The following is a 27957-nucleotide window of genomic DNA, read 5'->3' as shown; positions in this document are numbered from 1 at the left end:
ACATATTGAAATTCTATGGGACGGCTGCCTTAAAATAAACATTTCTGGTGCAATTGAAACAATATACATTACACACAATTTTTCTTGTTAAAGTTTAAATAGTAGGTTCGAACTTAACAGGAAGACTGCAAAACACAAATGGTGAATATAATTATCTTTATTTGATCCTATATAAACACACCCATTCAAAGTTCATCAATTCTGCCACAGGTATCCTATTTTGCAGCACCTTTGTCTAATACTCTAAATAGTTGAGTCTGCAACAGAAACCTCTTTCTCTCTCGAAAATTGGACAGCGCTATGTACATTATGAAAGAGTAACTGGTGGATATCCTTATTGTCTTTTCCGAAAAAAACTCCCCTACTAAGGGAATCAATGACAGAAGGATTGCAGCAAGCCAGGAGAAGGCTGACTTGTACTTCCCTGTAATCTTTCAATATTCCCTTTAACGCATTGATGCCAGACGTGTCTAAGAAAGGAATGGAAGAGCAATCAAGAATAATTGTGTGAAATTCAGTCCGCTTATGGACAAGCTGTATGCGCGTATCACAGTGATCCACGTCTTTGATGGTAGATGCTTGTTTTCTCTTCATCTGATTTTTCTCTTTCTTCTCCATTTTTTTCCGCCTGATTATTTCCAAGCCTGGATCCAGGCCCGTTATTTTGTAGAGCGACTGCAGAAAGCATCCCTTGTTTGCGTAATAAAGCGGTGATTCGAAGCGGAATATCTTGACCTTGGAAACAGGGAAGAGGTTTTCGTATTTCTCGTCATCCTCATAAAAGACTGTATTGGGGATCTGGCTAAGCAAGACTGCGCGAGGTAGTTGAGTGCGTGCAACAAGGCATATCATTGAAAAGACCAGTCCTACCAAGAGGCCTATTTCTGTACTGACCAGTGCAGAAGCGCATACAGTGACACTCCAAATGATTGCATCTACTTTGTTCAGGTGCCATTGAGCCGGCAAATCTTTAAATTTTCTTAAAGCTCCTCGTAGACTGACTATTATTATGCAGGCTAAGACACATTTCTGTAGCGAGTAGAATAAAGGTGCAAAGAAAAGTAGAACCAGTAAGACCACTATAGCACTAATAATGCCAGATACCTGTGTCTTACACCCTGTGGATGTTTTCACAAGCGTTTTTGCGAGAGCTGCACTGGTGGCAAAACAGTGAAAAAAAGATGGGATTATATTACAGAATCCAATGGCGAACATCTCCTGGTTGGCTTCCACTGTATATGCATATTTCTTGGCAAACATTTCTGACAAGGAGATTGTAAATGCAAAACTGACTACTGCAAGAGGCACGGCATCCACCGCGATTTTACCAATCAACCCGAAATCTGGAACTTTGGGGGGTATAAATCCAGTTGGGATTGCACCAGAGATGCTGGAGTCAAAAACCTCATTCAGATTACAGTAATGCGATATCAGAGTAGCCACCACAATTACCACTAGCTCTGTCGGAAGAGGAATCTTAATTTTGTCTTTGTATCGATCTCCAAGTTCTTTGGCAGCCACTAGTACAGCGATACAGATGGCACTTGTGATCACATCACAAAAGTTGGTAGCGTGAATATTTTTAAATATGTTAACCCATGTTGTTATCAGCATTCCAGTACCTGGACTACGTGGGATTTTTATTCCAATAAGGTACTTTACTTGAGCTGTTAATATTGTCAGTGAAGCCCCAGTGGCGAATCCGTCCAGCATGGGCTCTGACAGATATATAGACAGAAAGCCCAAACGAAAAACGCCCATAAGAACCTGCAACAAAAAAAAGAGAGAAAACACCTATTAATTGTTTTCTGCATTAAAATAACTTTTCTGACTGATGATTCACATCATTTAAATAGCTGAATATCCTCAATTACATTGATTTGTGTTTTGTATAGCACTCTGTTGAATGCAGTTGACGGTGAAAATGTACAGAGTATTTATTAAAATGTTGCTTTTATAGCATTGATAGGATTCACTTAAACTCCGTTACCACAAACTTCCCATCTGTATGTATATACATCGACATTTTGGCAATTCGGATGGATATTTTACCCAAGATCAGTGTTATGCTTCCACTGTGATTGTAGGTTTCTATTGCCTCGCTGGAGTAAAGGCAACCCAGTAGCCATATTGCTAACCCAAAATGAGATCAAGATAATGGCAAACAAACGTAATCATCTCGGGAACCAGAAGGATCTAGGAACTAGATTCCATATTTCCTAATTCCCTGTATCATAATGAAAATCAATATTTTAGGCAATACTAATTGAATTGAAATGAAATTGAAAATCGGTTATCTCTAAAAAGGATAATTTTAAGCATTATGGAAGTAAACACCATTAAAAAGCCCTGGATCTTGATGAGGCCCACCATTGTCCTACACATGTCTCCTCACTCCTTGATTCTAAACATTTATAAACAGGTTACGTACTAAAAAGGCTTTGTTTTTTTTAGGATTGGACTTGTTTTAATTAATAACCCACTCATTCTGCAAGTATGTAAAGCCACCAACCATCACAAACTAAACTCGCCTAACTCCTGTAATAAGTGCATGTTGTCCAATTTACTAGGGAAAATACACCACAGTGCTTAATTTTTTTAATAGAAACTATTTAACTTCTTTTTTAATTTAATTTATTTTTTTTAAATCTGGTTTTCAATGCCTAGAGCAGTAAAACCCCACCAATTTTGTTTGTCATATTACCTAAATTGGTTCCTGAGATTGCCATGAAGTTGCCAGTGTAAAAATAAAATTAAAAGCTATATAGAAGCTGGGGTTACCTATAGAAATCCCTGTGGGTGTACAGCCATGCCTACATCTTTACTAAATACAGTACCATAAAAACTGAATAAAATCCCACATTGCTGTGTGGGTTTAAGTTTAAAAGCAGTTAGCTTCTTGTACTTTTGTCCCATTTCACAGTCAGTTGGCACTTTAGATTTACTCCTCTGGTTAACATACATTTAATGTTTAACACCTTTTACAGTGCTTATATTGATTATGGTTGGGTTTGACGTCATGCCTGACCACTAAGTAGCCTCAGGGCCGCCGACAGGGGGATGTCCGGGACAGCTGTCCTGGGCTCGGCAGCTGCATGGGGCATGGCCGGCGCTGGAAGTTGGGCCCAGTAGCCAACAGAGGCCCAGTAAAGGGATTATTATGTGTGATTGAGGAGAAGGGGAGTTATTGGGTGGGGAGGGGGAAATGGAGTGTGAGAAGGAAGTGGGATTTGAGAGGGAGTGGGATTGAGTGAGGAGGGGGGCTTCGAGTGAGCGAGAGAGGGGGAGTAAGGGAGAAGAGTGAACGAGGAGGGAGTGGTTACGCAAGAGTGGGAGAGGTGGGGTGTAAAAGTGAGGCAGATAGAGAGAGACGGGTAAGGAAGAGGATGACAAGGGGGTGTGTGAGATGGGAGAGAAATAGAGGGCGTGAGAGCGAGGAGGTGTGTAGAAAGGGGGAAGAGTAAGAGAGGGGGGTCTTGCAAGGCTGCTGACATGGTGGGGAGGAGTCCCGATGGAAACTCTAGTCCTGTGCCCCGGGAAAGCTGTCGGTGGCCCCAGTAGCCTACAAAAATACGACTCCCCTATTGTGGTTATGAATGTTAGAGTATTTTAAAAGAAAATGATGCCATCCGGACGAAACCATATTACAGTATAATATTTTTTTTTGTGTTACGTAGATTGTAAGCTCTTTGGAGCAGGGTCACCTTTTCCTCATGTCTATGTTTTTGTATTCCCATTATATGTTCTGTTATAATGAATTATGTTATTATTTCACGTGTGTTACTGCTGTAAAGCGCTATGTACATGGATGGCGCTATATAAATAAAGCTATACATAGATGGCACTGACAGTGTAAGCAGCACTGTACGTAGAATATTTTTAAGGCACAATGAGTCCCTGCCCCATGGAGCTTACAGTCTAATTTTGCTGCACAAGGAGATAAAGTGATTTACCCAAAGTCACATGGAGCAGACGGTAAGTCTGAATTTGATTGGGGGGGGGGTAATTTATATATGTATTGGGGAGGTGGGGGTAATTTATATATGTATTGGGGAGATGGGGGTAATTTATATATGTATTGGGGAGATGGGGGTAATTTATATATGCATTGGGGAGATGGGGGTAATTTATATATGTATTGGGGAGGTGGGGGTAATTTATATATGTATTGGGAAGGTGGGAGTATATTTTATATGTATTGGGGAGGTGGGACATATTTTATATGTATTGGGGTGGTGGGGGTATTTTTTATTTGTATTCGGGGTGGTGGGGGTATTTTTTATTTGTATTCGGGGGGCGTGGGGGTATTTTTTATGTATTCGGGGGGGGATATATATATTTTTTATATGTATTGGTTGGGGGGGGGGGGTCTCATCTTTTACCATTGTGTCCAGTATTTTTGGACAAGCCACCTGGCAACCCTCATTACATTTACATACGGAGTTAGAGCTTAATTGCAACTTTGCAATGGAGTTTAATCACGTTTCCAAGAGCAATGTTATAAGAGTTGTTAAAAGTAACTTTTGGGTCATATTGTCATATTGTGTGCTTAGGAATGGGGGTTGCAGTACTACTGTATGTAACATAGATGCTTTTGGTTAACGGGTCTGGAAAGCGCATGTGGCAGCCATACTACAAAGCTGCAGTGTCGTAGGAAACAAGTATAAATGAGCATGATGCGAAATCTTACCTGATAAACCCCAGCCATGAATGTCAGAGCCGCAGCAACACTGATTGCATAGCATTCTTTTCCACATTCAATGTCAACCAGGCCCAAACTAATGTTAACGGTTGTTACATTCATAACACTGATGTTTAAGCTTTTCAGTGCATGGGCAACATCGTCGTCTAGGTCAAAACCTGCCAACTGCACTTCTCGATCCACGACCTGGCCAACCATCAAACTTATTAAACTGAAAATGCCCACTGACACGTGCCGGGAGGTCCCCATTATAAAATAAATGAAATTGGCAAAGAATGATGTGTACAGGCTGTAAATGGGTTTCAGGCCGGCGAGGAGAGAGTAGGCTATAGCCTGGGGCACCAGTATAATGCCGATGATCAGACCAGACATCACGTCGCCCCATACGTTTTCTTTGAAGTTATATTTTGGAAGCCATCGTATCACAGGAAAAAACCCAGTGAAAGTCTTTTTGGCTTTCTTGCTTGTGCAGGTGCATTTCTTTTTCAGCTTTGTTTTGACAGATTTCCACAGGTTCACTCTGTTGTTGGCTTTTCTTTCCAGTAGTATTTGGACATGGGATATGGGCTCGGCCATTTGGTTTTCATCAGTTTCCCGTTTCATCTTTTTTTTGATCTGTTTAATTTGTCTCTAGAAAGAGATAAAGAAACGCATACAGTTGTTTTAGTGTATGTGGTTTCAAGTTTGGAAACCAAGACATATCTGCCAAGATTGCAAGCGCTTCATGGCAGAAGTGATCCTGGATATATTCCTACGGGGGAAAAGTAAAGCGGTGCACAGCCGCAAAAAAGGATGGAGGCTGGATCACATGAAAAAAAGTTTTCTTCCACCATAACAGCACAATTAAGACATCATCCTCAGGGAACAGTAGAGGACACTCTACCTTTTAATTGTGCCTATTTACTAAAGTTGTTAGCAGATGCTCACATCAATCTTCATGAAAATTTTTACATGCACTTACATATGTTGATCACACTTGGGTTGGTGTGTAGCATTTGTACTGGTTGCTGCAATAGTGTACACCCCATCTCCAGTGTGATCATCATATCACTTCCACTGGGTGCTGCTAAAGTGTACACACCAACCCCAGTGCGATCAACATATGTAAGTGCATGTAAAAAAAAATTCTGAAGATTGATGTACTGAGTACATCTGAGCCTGTGCCACCTCCTTGAGTGGTTACTAGTACCTTATTGCCAGTCTACCAATACCAATTTTTGTGTGTCTATTTTCTCCCCATATACACCTGGTTGGGTTGATGGACTGAGTACGCGCGCTGGAGGACTTTCCTTTTTTCACATAACTTTAAATGCAGTGTACTCAAGGTGACACCAGCCCCTAGTCTGATGGGTGTCTGCCCTTGTGTCACGGCCGTGATTACATCGACAGCCCCCTAAGGCAACATCGTGGGACCTGTGTTTTCTACCCTAGTAGGAGTTATCTACATTGTAGGTTATTTACTTGACAATACCACAAGTCTCTGGCATTTCATTTTTATTTATGCAGTTATATCTGCTTGGATTTAACAGCCAGCCCATCTGTGAACCCATTATTGTTGAATATATTTCTTCTGACACAATGACCCTGGACTTTGTTCTGGGGACTCCCTAGAAATGATCCTGGCGTGCTGTTTTCAGGGGGGTTAGTCATTCAATTGTGAGAGTGCCGATAGAGGCAGTATCACATGGAAACTCCATGAGTCAATGAGTGCTTCCATGCGATGCTGCCCCAATCAATGAATAACCCCCTAGATCAGTAGCATTTGCCTGTGTATAAATGTTGCATGCATTTGTTTGGCTCAACTATATATTGGATCAGCATTTTAGAGGTACATCCCATTGGTACCTATAGTCTGATTTTATCTAGCACACAGTACCTCAGATTAACAATTACTACCTATATAATTGATCTGCACTTCAGAGGTAGATCTGATTTTTTTTATCACTATAGCAGCCCCCCGCCTCCCCCCGGGTCCCCTTACCTCCATGGGGCGCGCGGGTGCTGGTGGTGGATTGTGCGAGCATCCGATGACTGCGGGTGAGCGCTGCGTTGGGCAGCAGGGCGACCGGCTCGACCGGTGGCTCCCTTTACAGGGTGCCGCTATATTGTAATGCCGCGCATGCGCAGTAGATTTGCGCAGGCGCAGTGATAGTGCGAGAGCAGGGGCATTGCAGCAGAGGGCTTCAAGAGGACTACAAACCCCAGCAGCCCTAGGGGCTGTAGTCAGCTGGCACACAACAACTAATGAGGCTGCCAGGATTCCCTGCAAGAAGGAAGGATACATTTTGCGCGTTGGCAGCCACACCCGTCAGAGCTGGGACAAGGTCAGGGTAGGTTGTATGTTCAGGTGTCTGTGGCATCTGAAATCCAAAGGAAAAACACTCCAACGCACAGCCAGAAATAGAGTTGGTCCCAAACGAAAAATGCTAGTAAAAAATAATCTTTATTGGTCCATGTAAAAAAACAGAGGTAAGTACCCTCCTACGCATTTCGTACCTGCTGGTACTTTATCAAGGAGCGCATATCACTAACCTTTTCTGTCTGTGGCATCTGCACTAGGCCAAAGACCCTCTGTTAGGCCTCAGCTAGGCCCCGACTCCCCTCAGTTTGTGGTTGCTGCAGGGACAGGCCCATGAGATAGGGACACAGCCCATGAAGTACCATAGAAAGAGGACACAGCCAGGATGCGGCTGCATCCTGGCCTACGGTGGTCTGGGACCAGATCACCCCTTCTAATGATAGAGACTCTGCATGGTGGCACTGTCCACGAGGGACACCACCCATTGTAGAGGCGGAGGCTTTGCGGGTGACGTCACCGAATCTGTGTATCTCATCTTACTCCATCGGCGCGCCTGGGTGCTGGGGCACCTGACAGGTACCTCACCTCACCATGTGCACCAACTTTAAACTCTAGTGGGGCAGCGCTGTCTCACACACTTGGGCGGGTGACTTCTTGTGAACACCTGGGTGGTTGGGTGCCCAAGGGCCCCTAGGTACTTTGGGGACTGTGTATCAAGTGTGGGACATACAGTGTGTGTGAGGGTACGGTCGTGCGTGACCGTGTGGCTGTGTATATAATATATCAGTGCAGTAAAACTGTTATACTTACAAAGGTGTGTTTTGTTGCATGGGGTTCCTGTAACGCGGTAATTCCACATAGTAGAATCCCGTACAGGTGGAGGCGCTACTGATTTTATTGATTCAGGTACATCCCAGGCTCCCAGCAGTGAAGGCTCAGGCCTCCTGTGAGCCGTAGGTAAAAGCAGCACACACACTAGCCGCTATATCTCCCAGGGGGTGGTGGTGGCGGTGGGGGAGGGGGGGAGGGGAATAAGGGGAAGCGCGCTTCATCACTATACTCCAATTTGAATTGTCTACCTTCAGACAATACAGAGTAATAGTTGCTTGCCTTTAGATTCTATGTTGTAGACCAGGGTTTCTCAAACTTTTTTTTCCGTGACCCGGTTATTTTTTAACTTCTTTTTCGTGACCCACTAAAATTTTTATCGCCTATACTGGCCTATAGGGCCTGCACAGACACACACACAGCCACTGATATATACAGACACACACACACACACACAGCCACTGATACACACACACACACACAGCCACTGATACACACACATACACAGCCACTGACACACACACTGATACACACACAGAGCCACTGACACACACACCCAGCCACTGACACACACGCTGCCACACAGACACTGCTACACACACACACACACACACACACACTGATACACACACAGAGACACTGCTACACATACAGAGACACTGCTACACACACACACACAGCCACTGATACACACACAGACACACACAGAGCCACTGACACACGCAGCCACTGACACACACACAGAACCACTGATACACACACACCCAGCCACTCAGACACTGCTACACACACACACACACACACACACACACACACACACACACACACACACACACACACACTGCTACACACACACACACACACACACACACTGCTACACACACAGAGACACTGCTACACACGCACACGCACACACACACACACACACACACTGATACACACACACACACACACTGATACACACACTGATACACACACTGATACACACACACAGACACTGTGGGGGCCAGGGACACTTTTGGGGGCCAGGGACACTTTGGGGGCCAGGGAGGGAGGGGGCCAGGGCCACTTGGGTGGGTGGGAGGGGGCCAGGGACACTTTTGGGGGCCAGGGACACTTGGGTTTCCAGGGACACTTGGGTGGGTGGGAGGGGGCCAGGGACACTTGGGTGGGTGGGAGGGGGCCAGGGACACTTGGGTGGGTGGGAGGGGGCCAGGGACACGTGGGTGGGTGGGAGGTGGCCAGGGACACTTGGGGGCCAGGGACACTTTAGGGGGCCAGGGACACTTGGGTGGGTGGGAGGGGATCAGGGACACATGGGTGGGAGGGGGCCAGGGACACTTGGGTGGGTGGGTGGGAGGGGGCCAGGGACACTTTTGGGGGCCAGGGACACTTTGGGGGCCAGGGAGGGAGGGGGCCAGGGCCACTTGGGTGGGTGGGAGGGAGGGGGCCAGGGACACTTTTGGGGGCCAGGGACACTTGGGTTTCCAGGGACACTTGGGTGGGTGGGGGCCAGGGACACTTGGGTGGGTGTGAGGGAGGGGGCCAGGGACACTTGGGTGGGTGACTTTTAGGGAGGGGGCCAGGGACACTTTGGGGGCCAGGGAGGGAGGGGGCCAGGGACACTTGGGTGGGTGGAAGGGAGGGGGCCAGGGACACTTGGGTGGGTGGGAGGGAGGGGGCCAGGGACACTTGGGTGGGTGGGAGGGGGCCAGGGACACTTGGGTGGGTGGGAGGGAGGGGGCCAGGGACACTTGGGTGGGAGGGAGGGAGGGGGCCAGGGACACTTGGGTGGGAGGGAGGGGGCCAGGGACACTTTGGGAGGGGGCCAGGGACACTTGGGTGGGAGGGAGGGGGCCAGGGACACTTGGGTGGGTGGGAGGGAGGGGGCCAGGGACACTTGGGTGGGTGGGAGGGGGGGCAGGGACACTTGGGTGGGTGGGAGGGGGGGCAGGGACACTTGGGTGGGTGGGAGGGGGCCAGGGACACTTGGGTGGGTGGCAGTGACTGGGTGGGGTGACTTACCTTGCCGCCGGACGCTTTCCCCTGCTGTCCCCGATATCCCCTGCTGCCCGGGACAGGAGGTGGGCTTGGGGGCACGGGAGGTGAGCTCAGGAGGGGGTGCCACGGGAGGTGAGCTCGGGAAGCTGGCTGCGGGGGGAAGCGGGCCGCAGTAGGAGCTTGTACTTCCACCCTCCCCCATGTAACGTGGGACCGCGGGGGGGAATCGCCGCCATTTATTTTTAACTTGAGCGGGGTGGGGGGGGGGGGGGGGGAGACACCGCGCGGCCAGCCATGCTGCGACCCGGCAATTTTGGTGCCGTGGCCCGGTGCCGGGTCGTGACCCACCATTTGGGAAACGCTGTTGTAGACAATTGCTTGGCTTTCATATATTGATTCATTGGAATACATCTTCAGGCTGTATACCAGTTTCCCTAGCTATCCTCCTTTAAATCATTGTAAATAATCACAGTTTGAGTATATTTTAGTATATTGAATAATAAATGTTATGCTTTCATTTAGTCACTTATACATCATCACAAACGAAACATTAATACTACTATTTTGTGTGCACGCATTACAGGAGATATCTTTGGGACCTTTCCCTTTTTTTTGTATATTACACTTTCAGAAAATCTGTGAGAGTTACCGTGTTGGGTGGTACTGTATACCATGTTGTTACGTGTGGAGTACACACATAGAAAAAACATAGTGGTCCCATCCCTATTACCATTTACAACAATAGTGCTATGCAAGAACTATTTTTCCCATTTATATTCCACTTGCTCTGTTTTTCCATCTTCAAGATTTTGAGAAGCTACCAAGAGCCAGAGCCTACATCTTGTTTGTTGCATCTGTTCCCAACATAAACATGTTGTTTTCATTTAATCTATATACACGGAGCTTTGCAGAGATGTATCTCTTCAAGCAAGGGAATGATCATGGAAAGAGGTTTGGGGCATGCGTAAAAGCAAGGAAAACATGGATTATGGAATTCAATGCTTCGAAACTGACCACCACGGTAGTGTGTCGAATTAAAGACTACTATGATACATTCCACACATTGGGGCATATGTACTGTATCAAGGCAAACTTTGGAGGCTATACACAAAGCTCTGATCAGAGTGTTTGCAATTTAGGAGCTGTAACCTAGACGCTAACAATTTCGCTTTGATTTGCACAAAACTGGAAAGTTTTCAGACAAGACCTCTCAAGCGGTACTGGAAAAGAGAAAACAACTGCTAGCACTTTAAAAGTAGCAAAAACAAACAGAGGAGCATACCATAGTGAAGTACCATACCATACCATAGTGAAGTATATTTTTACTGTAAATATTGAGCCATTAAAAATGCCAAAGATGACTGACAAATTAGTAATCTGTAGAAAAAAAATGACCTGCAGGTAAATAAAATGGGTATTTACTGTAAGGCCACATTCTATAAAGTAAGAACATCGTTTTCTTTAGTACCAATTGTTGTAGAAATGTACTCGCCTCAGATTTTTTAAAAATGGACCTGTTAAAAATAGAAAAGTATACATTTATAGTAAACTGAAGGTAATAAACACGTGCCATTGACTGACTAGGTATCAATGTAATATATTTTCTTACCTAGCCTTTTATCAGTCCTCACAGAGGTATTTCCTCTTTCTGTTGTTTTTCAGCAAGTAGTGTCAAACAATATCCCAAACACGGGGAGAAGGTGTGTTTTATTATGAGCATATTAGTGGGCTGTCCTTTTCTAAGCACAGAAGGCGTTGACAAGCTGTCTAATGTTAGCAGTAAATAGTAGAAATATCACTTGTGAGCCCATTCACGTCTCAGACTGGTCTGCAACCTTGCTTTTCACCATAGACCACACGGGCGCGCACGACATCAGGATAGGGCACGCGTTGTGCGAGGAATTAGTTGAAACTTATTTCTCGCCACGACGGGCAGGTCACGTGAGCGATTCACCCAATGAGGACGGACCAGCTCCGTGACGTCACTGACACGCCCCTAGACACCCCCCCCCCGGAGGCGCGTCTATCATGTCCGGAAAATGCACCCGCTTCACGCGGGTGACGTCACGGACGCTCACGCCTCGGCACCAGGGCGAAGGCAGTATGGACCTGCCCTAAGATTAACATTTAGGAAGTATCTAGTTTTTGCCAGTTTGGTTACCTTTACCTTCGAAATGACTTAAGCTTCTTTTTCTGTTTCATTATTCTCTTAAGTAGCTGAAGCTTTTAATTTGAAAATGGACTTGGATGATGATGATGATGATAAAATAAATAGTAATGTCATGATCATATAACAAAATATAATGCCGCTCTCCACCTGTGATTTTAAGATATTATGGGAGATAGGGTGCATACAGGATATGAGCATACATATACAGAGGGGGGTTGGATACAAAGAGAGTAACCCAACAAGAACCTATTTGCACTCGCTTATCTCACATAAATGGTTAGGAACAATTTAATCCTTGGGTGAAGCCCATACACCATTTAATGATACGTATAAAATCATTTATTAACATTTATGCAAAGACACTTAACAACTAATGGTTAAAAATGATCAGGGGGTAAGTGGGGATAGAGGGTAGCGTATAAGGTGCCTCCTGTGTTAGTATCACACAGGTATTTCTCTAGCACCAATGGATCGGTCTGATGTGCGCAATGCTATATCTATTCCCTAAGTGGGCTGTATATAGCAGCTTATTGCTCATATGTAAGCAATGGGGAGGATATGCAACATTTGCCACCCCTCATACAAGTACTGCACAGAAAAACACTCGACCTGCTTCACAACACATCAACCAGTGTACTATTTCATGTGTATATGGAGATATCATTAAGTGCACTCAGTCGCTGACACACGTGATCAATTCCAACGGGTATAAGCAGCCCGCTGCGTCAACCCATGTATATGGTGAACAACCCTATTTAAGTGAGGGCTCACAGTGGGCTTGATCGCACACAGTCACAGCTTAACACAATATCCCACCTGGTCAAAATATAGTCTGTTGCGACATATATCCTCTTAATAGGGCATCATGGACATCACATTTGCCAAACTAAGATTGTGCAGGTCTCTATATGCCCGCGTCATGCTTCCCCGCCGATAATGATTGGCTGTTAAGAAAGACGCACCCCCAGCCAACCTAGATAAAACACCGGGTAAATGACGCTCATGCAGTGCCTGCATTACCTTGAGAAAGCGCCAGGCGGCGCGAAACGTACGTCGGTTTCGTTTTTAGATGTCAGCACTATGACGTCATCAGGTGGCGCGGGATCGGAGCGGTAGCAGAGAGACGAAATGACCAGGTTGTATGCCTTCTCCCCAGCAGGATCGCAAGTTGGCGATCGAGCTTAATATAGGCTTTTTTTGAGACTGGGGTGTATACTACATATCCTGGATGTCGCAGCTAGCTGCCTACACTTACTGAAGTCGGTCCGCTATTCCGGTCCCCTTATTACATTAAGGGACAGTACTGTACACTGTTTTGCACTCTCTATATATATGTCGCAACAGACTATATTTTGACCAGGTGGGATATTGTGTTAAGCTGTGACTGTGTGCGATCAAGCCCACTGTGAGCCCTCACTTAAATAGGGTTGTTCACCATATACATGGGTTGACGCAGCGGGCTGCTTATACCCGTTGGAATTGATCACGTGTGTCAGCGACTGAGTGCACTTAATGATATCTCCATATACACATGAAATAGTACACTGGTTGATGTGTTGTGAAGCAGGTCGAGTGTTTTTCTGTGCAGTACTTGTATGAGGGGTGGCAAATGTTGCATATCCTCCCCATTGCTTACATATGAGCAATAAGCTGCTATATACAGCCCACTTAGGGAATAGATATAGCATTGCGCACATCAGACCGATCCATTGGTGCTAGAGAAATACCTGTGTGATACTAACACAGGAGGCACCTTATACGCTACCCTCTATCCCCACTTACCCCCTGATCATTTTTAACCATTAGTTGTTAAGTGTCTTTGCATAAATGTTAATAAATGATTTTATACGTATCATTAAATGGTGTATGGGCTTCACCCAAGGATTAAATTGTTCCTAACCATTTATGTGAGATAAGCGAGTGCAAATAGGTTCTTGTTGGGTTACTCTCTTTGTATCCAACCCCCCTCTGTATAATGTCATGATCAGTCAGGTTTTCCTTGGTGAGAGAGGTCTTTATCTGTCATTTGAGCCTAATATCCACCAGTGTCTGCCTGTATCACGAAGGATACCGTAGAGTCTATCCATTTAATGGCAATATCCAGTCCATAACATTTGAATGGCTGTTTGTGACTGATAATAGCTATCACACTTTATTGAACAGATGCCAGTAACAGGGAATTAAAATAATGCAATTATTTTAGACAAGACATTAAACAGAGCATGCAGTTAGATACAGACAGTTGAACAGCTTTGGTGAGTTGACTGTGAAGTGGGATAGTGGAAGAGAAATTTAAATATGTTGAGTCTTCATTTAGAAAGGGAGAAAGTGTAGCTATACCAATTTCTAAATATCATGACCTTGGCCAAGTACTTTCATTTTCAGCTGAAAAAAAGATATGAATATTGACTTTCCATAATGATTACACTGTAAAGTCTGGATGTCTGGGAGAGAGCATTAGGGTAGCTGTAGCTATCTTTATAGTGAAGTGTCCGTGCAGCAGGTAGACCATGAAGAGACCTTAAAGCATTTCCATTCTACCATTTCCATATTGCTACACATCATTGTATGTGGTGGAACCAAAATTGATGTAATTTATATTCTGTCTTTTAAATACATATTTATTTGTGCGGTTTCACTAAACAACAAACATTGTCCATGACTGGCTGGGCAAACTGATCACTGCACAGTGCCCCAAGACGTACCCTGTACAGCATAAGGGCCTGCTGCACTCTAGGGCCCTAAGACGTACAGAGTACATCATGCATTGAATGTTTGTGTTCTAGCGGGATATCACGTTCACAATGTGATCGGAATGGAAGTGGAATGTACTCCAGAATCTGTTCATGTCCTGAGGGGCCTGCCCTTGAACACATGATCCAAAAGAGCTGTGGCACTTGGGTGCCTCGTGTCTTCTGGAATTAAAAGGGTTAAGTACATAGGGATGAAAAAGAGAGTATAAATGTGCTAGGTTGTCATTCAGTATCGGAGCCACCTTCCTAGAGACCCTATGAGTATGAAGGGGGGGGGGGGGAAGGTGTATGTGTGGGATAAAGCCCAAGAGTTCTGTGGATGATCCAAGTGAATACTCCTAATGTAATGTGTACCCTACGTGGGATGGAGGTGTCACGACTGTGCTCGCCACAAACCTGGGTCGGACCGCGTGGCTGAGGTGGGGTTGTAAAATCACTGACCCTAGACCGCGCAGGCTGATCCGGATTGCGCAGTTCATAGTCGTACGTAGCAGGATCAGGATAGGAGAAGACAGCATCGTCGGTGGACACGCCAGGGTCAGGACTGGAGACATCAGGGTAAACGTTTTTCATGCAGGAGTTCGGCAACAGGTAGACAGTAGAGCCCCGCTTCAGTTTAGGAGCGCGGGAGTGGCCTCTGCGCGTGCGGCGACCATGGCCCATGGTACTGGTCTCAGGAGGTGGTAGACAGACCAGAGTAGCAAACCGCCTAGCTGCACTGGTAAACCAGTACTTCAGCGCAAGAGTCCTGAGCGGGCTGGGGAATCCTCCGTTTCAGCACAGGAACCAGGACACGGCCTCTCTAGATTAGGGAAAGAGTAGGCCCCAGGAACCTGGAAGCTGAAGATACACAGGGAAACCTCCGCTTCAGTGCAGGAAACCAGGAACAGACCGCTGCATGAATATAGCAGCCGGTCACAGGAAACAAGGAGCTGAAGTAACAAGGAGAGTACTCAGCTTCAGCACAGGAAACAGGAACTGACCGCTGCATGAGACTAGCAGCCGGTCACAGGAACCAGGGAGCTGAAGACAACAAGGAGAGTACTCCGCTTCAGCACAGGAACAGACCGCTGCGTTACACTAGCAGCCGGTCTCAGGAACCAAGGAGACAGACAAGACAAGGCTTATGGCAGAACACAGAGACATCCAGGAAGGACTGTGCTCGGCAGGGAGCATTGGGGGAAAGCAGTACTTAAAGGTCAGAGAACCAATGGCAGAAGGGGCGTGTGGCAGTATTGCTTTGGTGAGTGAATCCAGGCTGCAGTAAATATCAGGGGAAGTGTTCCAGGACTGCACAGGTCTGCAAGGTAAGGCAAACATTAAACCGAGGAGCGGATTCCTTACAGTACCCCCCCCTTCACGTGAGACCTCCGGGCGAACAAGACCACTCATAGAGTTGGGGGACCAGGAGTTGTTCCTGAACCGTCTAGGATTGGTGTTAGAGTCATGGTTCAGAGACTCGTGGTCACTCCTTTGTGTACCCCCACCCCCCGGAGAGAACTGTGGCCAGATAGGGCCATCCATGGGTCTCGGGGACATCGAGTTGTTCCTAAAGTTTTTTAGGCGGAAAGGGGATCCGTAAACGAGCAGTTCCTTGGTGAGTACTGTTCTAGGATATGAGAGTGATGGTAGAGATATCATTGGTACCTGGCTCGCCCCGCGAAATGGCTTGGGAATCCAAGGCTGTGAAGAACCAGAGGGTTCCGGAGCAGAAACGGCAGAAGAACCCCCACTGGGAGCCCAGTCTTTAGTAATGGGACCAGAATTTAGGATAAGCGGCCTTGATAGTTGATCGAATATACCCGGGCGACCTTCGGGACAGACAAAGTCTTGGCTGACCTCTGCATGTAGGCATTTGAGAGGGACTTCTCCTCCAGAGGTCTCCCAGGTAGTGGTCAGCGAGGGTATAGGGTGGGTGGGAGCATTTCCCGGTATTGGTATGGAAGGTGACAAGGCAAGCAGTAAACCAGACATAGAGACCGAAATCTTGGGATACGTACAGAGTATTTCCAACTCAAAGGAAATAACAGGGGCAACAGAAGTTTCCGAGGGGGGAAAACATCGTTTCACAGAGGCAGAGAAGCACTCAGCAGTGGAGCTCTCAAATACTGGGGAACCCTCAGTGGGAGATAGTATTGTCTGGGGAGTAGGAATAGGCTTTGGGGCTTTAATATCAGAAACTTGAGAATCAGGCAGAGCAAGGGTAGCGGAGGGAGGGGAGCTAACCTCAGAAGCTGAAGTCTGTACTTCAGTGACAGGGACCTAAGAGACTACAAAAACAGCAGCGAGTAAAGGAATTGACTCCGGAGCTGGAGGCTCGGAATCCATAACAGAAACATCTCGCAAAGCAGGGGTACCGATAGGAGAACTAGCGTCAGGAGCTGGTGCCTGGGAATCAGTGATTGGTAATGGGAGAGTAATGATGGGAGTTAAAGAGACAATAAGCGGTAAGTTGGAACCGTGCAGAAACCTTTGAAGTAAAAGGAGTCTTATCCAAAACTGCAAGGGCCCTAACAACAGGGGTGCTTGTCATGACAAAAACAGATTTAGGCGTGTTTACTAGTGCAAAAATTCTGATAACGGGACTCCTAGCCAGTGGTGAGGGTGTCAGGGTTTGACTAGTGAGAACATCAGATATAGTGATAAGTGACTTAGAATCAATCACTGAGGTTCTAGGTTTGCTGGACATGTGTGAGAAAGTGCCCTTTAAGACAGGAATTTTAATTTTTACCCCGAGTAACCCAACGGTTGCTGGAGCACGTTTAGCTGCAGTGCTGAGGGACTGAGGTTTTGCAAGAGCAGTAAAACTAAATAGCTCAGATTTAAACACCAGGACTTGTAAAATAGGCAGAGTGGTCTCAGACTGTACTAAGGGGGTAACAACCGATATGCTGATCCCTGGAGGGTTTGCATGGGCAGAGAAATCAGGGGAAGTAACAGCAAGGACGACCTCTATAGAAAGAGATTCTGAATCTGAAGGGAGGTTTTTACCTCTCCGAGTATCAGGGCCGACAAGGCAAATTTCAGAGAGAGGGGGGAAACTGTGTGCAGGCTTCTAGCTAGCACATATGAAAAAGCGTCGCTTTTGAGTGAAAACAGTGTGTCAGCAAACATTCCTGGGAACACAACATGAACCCCAGGAGGGGCATACTGACCACTGTACGGTTTTAACCCTAAGCTTTGAGAAGGGGAGAACACAGACAGTACACAGGGGGTAATCATAACTGTACTGGTCTCTGAAGTGGGTATTTGGTAAGGAGTGTCTGGGAAACCAGAAATGACTGCAGATTCCACGACGTGGGGACTATGTGCTGAAGCAGGGATCATCGCTCTCTGGGTGACAGACTGGTTCAGCGAAGTACCTGGAAATGGGAACTCTGCGACCAAGCTTAGGGAAAAACTTGGTAACTGAATACATTTAACTGGAATCAGAACTTTAGCCAAAGTTTCAGGGGGCACAGCAGCTGAAACTTGAGCTGAAGCAGGGGTTTTATAGCAAAAACTAACTAAGGATTCAGCAACCTTGGGGAAGTCATTTAATGCAACCTCTGCTGTAGGACTTGGGGACACATTCTCTGAGGCTAGAACGAAGGCATTAGCTTGGAGGCAGCAAGAATTTACAGGAGTTAAAGCAGATAATACCTGAGAGTAGAACATAGAGAGTTTTTCCTCTGTAATAGGTGAGACAAGGGATTTTTCCTCTGGAGCTAGGGACGTGACCATGGCTGGCGAAGAACAGGGGGTTACCAAAGGGGACTCAGAGAGCTGCCCCACAGGATTTAATACATGAATGACCCTGGGAACAGAACTTAGAAATTCAAACTGAGTACGTGGAGGTAGGAGGGATTTGTTCCCTGACAGGGAAGGCATGCAGAACTGCCTAGCAGGGGTTAAAGCAGGAAAAACTTCGAGGGCTGAAAAGGGAGATTCAGAGTTAGGAATAGAGGGAAAAAGGGACTTGTTCTCGGATACTAGAGCCTTAGTGTTGGCTAGAGAAATATACGTATACTCCAGGGGAACCTCACAGGACTGATCAGCAGGGGTTAACGTAGACGTATCATTGGTGTCAGAGTACCCGGGTGTACCATCAGGGCTAGGGACCGTGGCAGCTTCTATGTTAGGGGGCAGTGATAGTGGGTCAGTTTGGTCATTTCCTGGAGAGGGAGATACGTCCCCAGGTTTAGCGACAGGTCTGGCAGCACAGGTGGACTGCCAAGCTGGCGAGGAGAGGGTCCTGTTCCTTTATGCAAATGTCCAAAGTCAGGGAAAGTACACGGAGTGTGTCTTGAGCATGAACCACCATGAAGAGAGGGTCCTGTTGTACTAGGTGAATGTCCAATGATAAGGCCAAGGCAAGGAGTGCATTTCGGGCGTTGGCAAGTTTGATAGGATGCACATTATCCCAGGTTAAAGGGGAACCAGAGGAGCAAACACAAGCGGCCAGAGACTGTTTTAAGTCCTTGAGGCAATAAGCCTTACTAATGAGATCGTTACGGCATTGTCTTTGCAACGGGGTTAAACCTTCATACATAATCTGATCTTCAATCAGGGGTAGTATTTCGCACAGATACTGGTTTTCAAACTGGGACTGGTCTACAGGCCGGGACAGGATTTCAGACAGAAACATACCAACCCTCACCACAGGGTGGTCCGAGTTTGTGGGGCCGAGCATACTGACACGACTGTGCTCGCCACAAACCTGGGTCAGACCGCGTGGCTGAGGTGGGGTTGTAAAAGCACCGACCTTAGACCGCGCAGGCTGATCCGGATTGCGCAGTTCGTAGTCGTACGTAGCAGGATCAGGATAGGAGAAGACAGCATCGTCGGTGGACACGCCAGGGTCAGGACTGGAGACATCAGGGTAAACGTTGTTCAAGCAGGAGTTCGGCAACAGGTAGTCAGGAGAGCCCCGCTTCAGCTTAAGAGCGCGGGAGTGGCCTCTGCGCGTGCGGCGACCATGGCCCATGGTACTGGTCTCAGGAGGTGGTAGACAGACCAGAGTAGCACACCGCCTAGCTGCACTGGTAAACCAGTGCTTCAGCGCAAGAGTCCTGAGCGGGCTGGAGCGGGCTGGGGAATACTCCGTTTCAGCGCAGGAACCAGGACACGGCCTCTCTAGATTAGGGAAAGAGTAGGCCCCAGGAACCAGGAAGCTGAAGATACACAGGGAAACCTCCGCTTCAGTGCAGGAAACCAGGAACAGACCGCTGCATGAATATAGCAGCCGGTCACAGGAAACAAGGAGCTGAAGTAACAAGGAGAGTACTCAGCTTCAGCACAGGAAACAGGAACTGACCGCTGCATGAGACTAGCAGCCGGTCACAGGAACCAGGGAGCTGAAGACAACAAGGAGAGTACTCCGCTTCAGCACAGGAACAGACCGCTGCGTGACACTAGCAGCCGGTCTCAGGAACCAAGGAGACAGACAAGACAAGGCTTATGGCAGAACACAGAGACATCCAGGAAGGACTATGCTCGGCAGGGAGCATTGTGGGAAAGTAGTACTTAAAGGTCAGAGAACCAATGGCAGAAGGGGCGTGTGGCAGTATTGCTTTGGTGAGTGAATCCAGGCTGCAGTAAATATCAGGGGAAGTGTTCCAGGACTGCACAGGTCTGCAGGGTAAGGCAAACATTAAACCGAGGAGCGGATTCCTTACAGGAGGGTAGGAGTTGCGTGTATTTGATACAAAAAAAGGTGAATGTTAAAACAGTTTGACATGAACTGAGCTGCTGAAAACCAGTCCTGTTTGGTGGCTATGAAATATCTCTAAAACAAGAAAAAACACAAAAGCGCACCAAGATGAGAGATAGATATTGTATTAGCAACAAATAATAAAATTAGTAACTTACATATAAAATTTCTTTAATAATCCCCGATTCTGGTGTCTATCACAGGAGTAGGGCATCACATAGGAAGTATGAAGGGTAATCTCAGTTCTGAGAGATCAGACCCGCGCGCTGGGGCTGTCTCTGTTCACTCTCCTGTCCTCCACGTGTGGTAGCGTGGTGCGGAGTGTAGCGCGCATGTGCAGGAACCGGGGCCTTCAATAGGTGTCCTTAGGATGCCTGTCCGTTTTTGATAGCATAGAAACGATCGGAAATAAGCAGGAACGGTACACTTGAGTGTGTACTGGTGGTGGGTAGTAAAACCGCCAGCCACAACAGTCGCGTTTCTATGCTATCAAAAACGGACAGGCATCCTAAGGACACCTATTGAAGGCCCCGGTTCCTGCACATGCGCGCTACACTCCGCACCACGCTACCACACGTGGAGGACAGGAGAGTGAACAGAGACAGCCCCAGCGCGCGGGTCTGATCTCTCAGAACTGAGATTACCCTTCATACTTCCTATGTGATGCCCTACTCCTGTGATAGACACCAGAATCGGGGATTATTAAAGAAATTTTATATGTAAGTTACTAATTTTATTATTTGTTGCTAATACAATATCTATCTCTCATCTTGGTGCGCGGTTTTTATGTTTTTTCTTGTTTTGCTGATATTGGTATCACCATCGGGGTTCCGGTGGAGACCACATTTGGAGGTGGGGGAGACACCTCATAAACACAGAAGCAGCAAGAGAACTGAGAGGGACCAACACTCCAAGTTTAAAGAGCCAGAGCGCGGACTGAACTTTTCATATGAAATATCTCTGTCCACCAAACAACCAGACACACAATATTTAGGGTCAAAGGATGGTGCAAATGCAAGAAAGATTAATTGATGAGATGAAAGAAAAGTCTGTGGATACAGCCCCAGGTAACAGGATAACCACATCTCCAGCAATAATACCTCAAAGAAAAGAAGAGGGGTTGATTAGCTTAATCCAATCCAACGTGTTTCACCATGTGATGTGGCTTCCTCAGAGATCCTCTGTAAGGCCGCGCCTATAGTGCCGTCGACAAGTTATATTTCGTCGCGGGTTTCCGGCCATTTGATTGCTTCAAGGGCCGTCACATGAGGCGACAGCCCTTGACAAATCATATTTTGCCGGCTACCAGTTTTCGCTCCGTCGCGCTTACTATAAGCGCACGCGGCGGCGGCGGCAATGCATTTGTTTTCGGGCGATGTCGCCGGCACTATAAGTGCGGCCTAAAGCTGCGCTTATAGTGCCGGCGACAGCGATGCGATGTCAAAACAAATGAATTGTTTCCGTCGCGTGCGCTTATAGTAAGCGCGACGCAATGGTGCGACGGCTTGGTCATGATCGCTGAAAGTCATCTCAATTTGATCTTTCCAGCAACCGCAGCCTGACGTCGCCGTCGCCGGCACTATAAGCGCAGCCTTAGACACCTCTGAGAGAAACTCCAGAGAAGGAATACGTCGGAAAAAACGGGTTAGGCTTTGGTCCCGCTGCGTCCGGTGGCGCGTGCGGCCGCGTGCGCCACCAGCCCTTTACCTGCACTCTGTTGGTCCCCGCTGCCTCCTCCCTCCGTGGCCTACGTGCTGTGACGCGTCAGCTGGCCAGCGCTACCAGAAGATGGTGTTCTGGAGCGTTGACGCGTCACGTGGTGTGCGTGTGAGCCAATGAGGAGGTAAGCAGGGGAGCAGGGAAGGAGCTCGTAGGGAGGTGACCTGTTTTTTTTTTTTTTTTTTGCCGGCTCAGTTTCATTCAGGAGGAGGGAGCCTGGCCTCCGGGCTCCTGCACACCGGAGGAGGGGAGGGGGGTACGAACGGACGGACCCTCCGTTCAAACCACGCCCCCCCGCTCCGGCTCCCGCTCCCTACAGACCGCAGATAGCGGTCTGTGCCTGTCAGCGCGCTGCCTGCATGCAGTGCGGGCGCGCTGACTGAGGGAGCGGGGCCTTAGCCTTATACCTTGCATTCACATCGGCTCCTAGACTGCTCTGTGTATGCAGAACCATGAAGGGAGAACAAACCGAGTCCTCCCCACTAGGGCTGCACCTGCATTTTAAAGACACTTATCCTAAGTTCCAGATCATGTGAGTAGATTTTCATTTTGTTTTCATTTTTGCTGACCATATAAAAGATTTTATGCCATGCTGCGCCCCTCATCTTTTCTTTTAAATACATAGGGAAACAGCATTTTCTGAATGAGAGAAATGTCATTCTTGTAACATACATGTCAAAGTTCTATGTTGCACAGTACATTGAGAGGTACTTGTTTAGCAAAATGTTGCAAATATGTAGGTACGGTACTACCATATATATTGAAGCTGTTACCTTGAGTGCGACTGTTACGATTGTAGCCCTGTTTCCCCTTGAATACAGGAAGGCTACTAGTGCTGTTGTTAACCTGCTGCCTCGCAGGGCCTGAGCCTCTGCCACGGAGAGCCTGGGGCGATATATATTACCACTACTTGATGCAGCGCCTCCACCTGGGAGGGATCCCAACGGAGTGGGAGTTGCCCCTCACAGGACGCCAATACAATAACATACACACTTGATGTAAAATAACAAGCACCTTTACTCACAGACCGCAATCACTTGATATGCAAGAACATCACATACTCTTTCCCTCTAGAGATACAACTACCCAAAGCGTCTCGCAGGACGCAACCCTCCACCGTGTTCCCCACACCGTGTCCAATGTCCCACACCCAAACCCCAGTGTGTGGTGACCGCGCAGCCACTATGAAGAGAGTGATATAGTTGGTGCACTTGGTGTGTGTGGTTACGGCCAGCAGTCAACTTCAAAAAGGATCCGCAGACACGCGATACCTTCCGCCTCGTCCTTCCGGGGCGATCTCACCCAAATATTATCTCTATCTTTGGAGGGGCCTGGTCCCAAACCTGGGCTAGGGGAATGCAGCGTCCGCTGTGTCCCTGAACTATAAACACTAATGGGACAGGTTCCCTATTCTAGGGTCTGGCCCTACAGCAACCACAATCTGTGTGTGACTCAGGGCCTTACTGGGACCTAAGGGGAATTCTCTGGCCTAGTGTAGAGGCTACTTGCCTCTCTACACATGCAGCTCCCTTCCCCCTTCCCTTCCTGGACTCGACTGCCCAACGTGCGCCCCAGCGCAACCTCCAACTTCCCTTCCTAAGAGGATCCTAGTGCATCATTGGCTCCCTGGCATCAGGTGGTCGGTCCTAACACTCATGGGACTTGTAGTCCCCTGTTCTAGCCCTCTCTGATAGTCCGGGCTTCGCGCGCTAACTTCCTGCGCATGCGCAAGCTGTCAGAAGGCACAGTCGCATACCGTACTTGCTGCGCATGCGTGAACCTCGAATGACGGCGCCCTGAACGTTCGAGCCGCCGCGGAGCCTCCGAAGTACCGGAGCGCTCCCTGCGCATGCTGGCAACCTGCCTGACGCTCCCAACTGCAGCGGAGGTAAGGGTAGACCGGGGGACCTGGCTACACAATGTTATCCAAAGGTACATTTTTGCTTCCGTTTTTTAAAAGGAAAAATGGGTTCTGTCTCAGATCTCTTCAGTATTTAGAAACGTCCAATACTACATAAATAAATTAGTATCACATTTAGTACATTGTGTGCCTGTATATTTACTGCTTAATGCGCTCTGCATATTCTGTGGTGGTCTCCAATGTGAGTGATAGTTACCTCGTTCCACTGGTTATTTCTAAAATCTAAATGTAATTGCATGCATGATCAGCACTGACTTTAACATTGATTTTTCCAAGAATTTGGCCACTATTTGTTGCAATCAGGTTACTCATACTACCCGTGGGCTATTCCCTTAATGATTGCAAAACAGGTTTTCAAGTATCAAAATGCATTTTGTGGTTTGTTTATTTTTTCTTTTTAATTATTATTTTTGTGGAAAATTGTTTTGACATTCCCTATTTCCACAATACCAGCATTGATTTCAGTGCATAAAATGTATGTTCTAAGACAAAAATATAACACCATGACACAAAGTATTTTGCATTAGGCCGCGTCCATAGTAACAGCGACTGCGCGAGCCAAAATGCCGGAAGGCAATGCGCACGGCCATAGAGCGAGCGTGCACGAGTGCAACAGGAAGACCGATATTTTGTGAGACAAATTTGTGCACGGTTCAGCCAATTAGCCATTCACGTGACATCACGGGCATGCTTTCAGCACGCCCCCCGTTGCGCAATCCTACAGGCCACGGATCGCTTCTAGTAGAGGAGCGCGTGACGTCATGCGCTCCGTCGCGTGCCTGCCTGTACTACATATATCCAAGGCCTTGGTGTGCCTTTCTAAAATTGGAAAGACTACACCTAAAAACTTTAAAAGCCTGTGTGGCGATCTGTGTTCTGATAAAGTTTATTTTATTAGACTTGTGCAGAGCAGTCATTTTGTGGGAATGTTCTATTTAGATTTAACACCACCATTATTCTAAACATCAGCACATTGTACAGTGTGATATGGTTCATAACCAGGCTGTTGAAAACAAATAGCAGGGCAATTAAGGTCCCTGAATGGGTTAGCAGAGGTGACAGACAAATAACTGTCTACTCATCCGTGCAGACATAATAAAGATTACAAATAGATTTGTGATGTACGGGCTTCATATACATTACTTTTGGATCATAACGCCAAATGTTTTGTACATGTTGTTATGAAAATATGAAGTAAATGGAGCGTTGGAACGACTTGTGCAAGACTTTATTGTTTGAGAAGTTTTGCTAAGCCACAGTTTCAGAAATGTTACGTGTGTGTATATAAAATGCAATGTTACATAACGCACTAACCAAAGGAGCATTGTCTTATTTGTGACCTGTTATGCACAATGAACTGATAGTAAGGTCATTAAATGCAGTCTAATAAAACCATAACATGCAGCGTGAGAATGTCATAGGTTGTCCTCTGTGTTTTATTAAATCTAGTTTGTTTTTTTAGGGCTATCACTCTAAGGTTCAGTAAAATGTAAAGTTTACTAAAAAGTAATTCCTTTGTCTTATTTGACTAACATATTACAAAAGTATACCTGGTATGTAGTAAAACTATTTTGATAGGTACAATGAATCCCTGTTGAAAAGATGCGATATTTGGTTCCCGGGGAAATAAAGTGACCTTCCCAATGTGACGGGAAGCCAGATTCACTAAATTAAAAGCCATTAGCACTACTCAATATAGTTAAGAGCTTAATTAATAATAAATCAATTTGCATTTAGGTAAATTGATGTTTTTGCATGGTTAATTGCGTATTTCAGTAAATTAAAAATGTTGGTAAACCTTTACCACTAGGCCGATCTGATCACTTGTTTCTAATTTTTTTTTAGAATTTCTTAATCATAACTTATTTAAGACGGGCAAAAACGTGTTTAATAGATTTTATTTATGTTTTTTCTCCCTTAAAATATAAATGCATGGTTGCAGAAGTACAAACATCTATGCAAATATTTTCTATTGGTTCTCTTAAGGATCAAGTTGTTATGCTGGAGCATTACAGGTCTGTATTATACAGCGTATTATGTATGTGCCAATTAATGTCAAAGGACATCAATTAAAATGATAGGGAGGTTTCCATCAACATAGCCTATTCTACCATGTGATTCTCTTCTGTAATATTACATTTTCTTCTAGTCCTATTGTTGAAAGCCGAGTTGTTATATTTTTTGAACAGCAACATAACGATGTCCTCCTGCTTTTTCTCGCTGCTGTTAATGAGATTTTGAGTCTTCCCAAGTCTTCCTTCAGATGTATTGGGAAGAAAAAAAACTCGAGAGCTTTCAAAAAGCTCATTCACCAGTGCAGAGATACACTTTAAAAGTCTACTGCATTTAGAAATAAGATGCAGTGAGCTTATTAATTGATAGGCACAATTGCACGGAAACGTCCATTGACTTCAATACCCCGATTGCCACTCTCACAATTTCGTGGTGTGTGTTTCAGTTCTTCTAGTAATGCCATTCTATTGCTGGCATATTTTCAGATGCACAAAAGGAACGATTCCTGTTCTCCTACCAATTAGGCTAAAATAAAATAATAATCTCATGAAAAAGGGTATTTTGTTAAACCCTTTGGCCAAAGCATTTGTAAGCCTGCATGCCACGTCAAGGCATACCCGTTAATGCAGGTACCTACACTATATATACTTTATATGTTGTCTCATGGACTGGTGAAAAAAGTGTAAAAGCCCTGAAGGGGTTAAATAAAGCATGAGCTTATGTGGGTAGTGCAATTAAAATCAGACTAAAGCCAAATGCTTTGGCTAAAGGGTTGTTAAAAAATAAATAAAAAAATGCTTTGGCCAAAGGGTTTAACAAAATACCCTTTTTCATGAGATTATTATTTTATTTTAGCCTAATTGGTAGGAGCGCAGGAATCGTTCTTTTTGTTTATGTAAGGCCTCTCTTTTTACCTGTAGCAAACTTCTATAGGGAGGAGCGCGGTATTATGTACAGTTTCTCACTAATATTTTCAGATGCGGCTACATTGAAATGTGAGTTATTTTGCACTGCACCTTAGATCTCTCCATTACTGACAGGTTTAGTCCAGTCTTTCACCGAGACAAAATATACTATTATTTACCTATAAAACAGATCCTTATTTTCAGAAATAAAAACACCATTTCAAAGGCAAATTAAAAGTTTGGTATCCGTATCTCCCAGAATTGTTAAGCAGCTCTAATATTGGCAAGAGAAATAAATGAAACTAAATGGGTTTTGTTTCACAAATAAGAGGAAATGAAACAAATGACCTTACCTTAAATTATGTCTTCTTGATGACACAAATATTGAAGCAATTCCTCCTATTGAAATGCACAAAAAGCACGCATCTTTCAGAACCTTAGCCCTACCTACAGTATGATCTGAAAGGTACTATCGAAGTATTTGCTTTACATTGGCAATAAATTGTAAAGATGGTGTTCAAAGTGCACGAATTGATTTGCTACGCGAGTTTTGATTGTACATGTGACAGGAGGAAGTGCTTCAGAAGTTACGGTGTTAAAGGAGTCTTATTTAAATACGGATGTAGATTGTTGATTAACTGGTCACGGAATGCAAATTGTGCTGAGCCAAACTCATAATTCCATTGAACTTTGAAGCCATTCCATAGTAGAGGTCGTGTTTTGTTGTCTTGCAAACGAGAGGTTTAGGACTCTGCGGTGGAATATCAGACAGTGCTATTGATTTACTTTTACAATATGTTGAATCTATGCTGCAGGTTGCATGGTTTTACTGACGTACACTTGCGATTCTTAGTCCTATCATGCTAAAGTGTCCTCTTCAATAAACTCTGAAGAGTTTGCTTTGGCTGTTCTGTCGCCAAACACACGCCAAAGCTCTCCGCCCAGTTCAATAAA

At 46.0% G+C, this 27957-nt stretch overlaps 2 protein-coding genes across 7 annotated transcripts in view; one reads left to right on the top strand and one right to left on the bottom strand.

Moving 5' to 3' along the window:
- The window catches only part of IDUA (alpha-L-iduronidase), a 222344-nt gene that overhangs the window by 27554 nt on the left and 166833 nt on the right, over positions 1 to 27957 (top strand). The gene's annotated exons all lie outside the window — the stretch shown is intronic.
- SLC26A1 (solute carrier family 26 member 1) lies at positions 142 to 27940 on the bottom strand. 2 transcript variants are annotated; one of them, XM_075607140.1, is made up of 4 exons: positions 27357 to 27940; positions 6684 to 7062; positions 4691 to 5332; positions 142 to 1767 (listed from the first exon to the last, which is right to left on the bottom strand). In XM_075607140.1, the coding sequence occupies exons 2-4, from the start codon at positions 6984 to 6986 to the stop codon at positions 244 to 246; spliced, it is 2469 nt and encodes an 822-aa protein (XP_075463255.1). In that variant the 5' UTR covers positions 6987 to 7062; positions 27357 to 27940; the 3' UTR covers positions 142 to 243. The 2 variants fall into 2 exon arrangements, with proteins under 2 accessions (XP_075463255.1, XP_075463264.1); XM_075607149.1 differs by lacking the exon at positions 6684 to 7062 and having other exon boundaries at positions 27357 to 27935.

Source organism: Ascaphus truei, chromosome 1 (genome assembly GCF_040206685.1).
Source record: "Ascaphus truei isolate aAscTru1 chromosome 1, aAscTru1.hap1, whole genome shotgun sequence".
Classification (NCBI taxonomy): Eukaryota; Metazoa; Chordata; class Amphibia; order Anura; family Ascaphidae; genus Ascaphus; species Ascaphus truei.
This window is presented reverse-complemented; position numbering and strand designations above follow the sequence as displayed.